Source organism: Teleopsis dalmanni, chromosome 2 (genome assembly GCF_002237135.1).
Source record: "Teleopsis dalmanni isolate 2A chromosome 2, ASM223713v2, whole genome shotgun sequence".
NCBI lineage: Eukaryota > Metazoa > Arthropoda > Insecta > Diptera > Diopsidae > Teleopsis > Teleopsis dalmanni.
Window position 1 is genome coordinate 204,594,143 of NC_051847.1, and position 2,374 is coordinate 204,596,516.

Sequence of the window (2,374 nt, forward strand, 5' to 3'; positions counted from 1 at the left end):
ATTTTTTTCCATAAGCCAAGTATTTTTTGATGATTTGATGATTACTTCAATAGAATCAATAGATTTGTGATATATATATAATATATGATATAATAGATATTTTTATACTTTTTAAGACGCTCCTGACGTTTTTGACCAAGTTGCGTTTGAAAATATTATCCTCTATAATCCATTATAAACATAGCTCTTTGTTAGCTGAAACTGGATTTATAGTATCGCTTACTGTGCCTAATTAAATTCTAGAGCTGTATATCTCTAATTCAAACACTGATCTTCCAAAACCATTAACTGATTTTTTGTGCAAATTTTTTTGTTAATGCAGTTTTTGGATATCTATCTTCAAACCAACCAGCCTACTTACAAAGCATCGTTTTTGTAATTTCGGATTCTATTAGCAAATTTACTGTTTTGGTGTGCAATTTACTTGCCTGTAAACATGCATTTACAATGAATATATTCCCCGGATTTTATTTTCTTAAAAAATATACAAGAAGTATATTGACAAAACTAAAATAATTAAGTTTCTAATGCTGTTGTTCATTAACTTACTAGTTTCATTAACACAGACCTTCAAAGTTGTTCTAGATCTCCAGAGCCTAGAGATCCTATATATGTTATAGTGAAAAGTATTGCTCACCTGTGCAAATGCTCCATAGTTTATTAGCAAGGCGATATTACATCGTGATCTAAGAATACTAATGATATATAAAGGAATCAATGATATAAGTGACAGACAATATAAATAACTAACTACTCATTTGATTTTCCGATTTTCCTATACGCTTGATTAACAATAGAAACCGTCTATGTAGATTAAATAGGAATGAAATTGAATTTTCATATTTTAAATTTTTCAATGTGAATTATTTAATTTTTCCAGTATTGTAAAAATTTAAAAAAAAATATAATACGAGTCGACGTGCTTATCACAATTGCGTAAATATTTGAAAAATATATATCACAATTACATCATCTCACTTAATAGGCATTTTTCAAATAGTTAATATTGCTCATATTATTGCTAAGCCTTCCACAATATCTAATCAATTTATCTGAAAACACAAAAGATAAATCACCGAAATATTATTTTTAATAAATAAATTTTATTTTCAATTTCAGTTTTTATATTTACAATGAGATCATGGTGTAAAGCAAAAAAAATCTAAAAAATTCAAAAAATAATATTTCGAGTGCAATAAATTGCATTTGGAATTGAATCACAATTTTGCTTCCGTCTTTTAATTGATGTTCATGAAAATTCGTACATGTCACGGGGTACATACAAATACTACAGAATACTCTATACATTTAATAAAAATTCAGACATCGCATATACTCGCGCCATTTTTCCCATGTGGCACAACCCAAAACTTTGTTATCACCAGCCTCCATCGCCGCATTAACAAACCCTCTGCCTGGCTCACAATTCAACAATAATGGTTTTTGTTTGTCGGCCAAGCACATGTAAAATTCATTCGGATTCACCGTATTCCATGGTTCACTCATATGGTCCTTGTCACAAGCCTCCACATAGGTTACAGCGGATATACAAGCTGGCCACTGTTCAAATGGTATGCAACCATAATAGCCAAATCCGTTAAAAAAGCCGCGTCCCTCAGGACAGCGCATTTGTATGGCCGTGTTCGTTAGCGCATCACATATATAATAAATGTTCGGGTTCACATCACCCCACATACCAGTGGGGTGCTTACAAGGTACGTTAATTGTACCCGTACAATTGGTATTGACTGTTTTCAAAATGATAACCAAAACGACGAAGGTGTTGTAATAAATAATTTTCATTTTATTCTGCTTCCAATAGATTTTTCAATTTTGCGCCTTATTTTTATATGAGTTCTGAAGTTTGATCCTTTGTCATATATTCTTCTTTTTTATATTGGTATCAACCTTTTTCACGACAGCGTATCAATCAATTAATTAAATTATTTCACGACTGATTGATTTGCGCATTTTTCTTTTAATTTATAGAGTTCTTTAGGCACATCGTAAAATAGATTGGTGATTTTTTTATATTTTTAGACAAATAAAAATTCGTAATGACGTCATTGAAGTAAAGATATATTGTCTTCTTATCTGTTTAGATACCAATAAAAGTATTATCATTTTGTGATTCAGATTTAATAAGTTATTTTTAATAAATTTATATTGTTTTCAACTTTTATAAATTATATCAAATCTAAAAATAATGAAAAAGTTATTTGTTTAGATAAATTTTGAGACTAGAGTATCAGTGTAAACGTTTTAAATGGCACGAGGAAACAATAATTTTTCGATATCTGTTGTGCAAATATTTGCAATGGTTTGTGTTTAGATTGTTGGTGTTACTTGTCGAATGCTTTGATGTTTGTCATTT

The 2,374-nt window shown here is 29.6% G+C and overlaps 1 protein-coding gene across 1 annotated transcript; it reads right to left on the reverse strand.

Moving 5' to 3' along the window:
* Positions 1-1,147: 1,147 nt before the first annotated feature.
* On the reverse strand, positions 1,148-1,934 carry LOC119685335. The gene has a single exon (XM_038099586.1). It carries the CDS (start codon positions 1,801-1,803, stop codon positions 1,309-1,311), a length of 495 nt encoding a protein of 164 aa, XP_037955514.1. The 5' UTR covers positions 1,804-1,934; the 3' UTR covers positions 1,148-1,308.
* Positions 1,935-2,374: the final 440 nt, after the last annotated feature.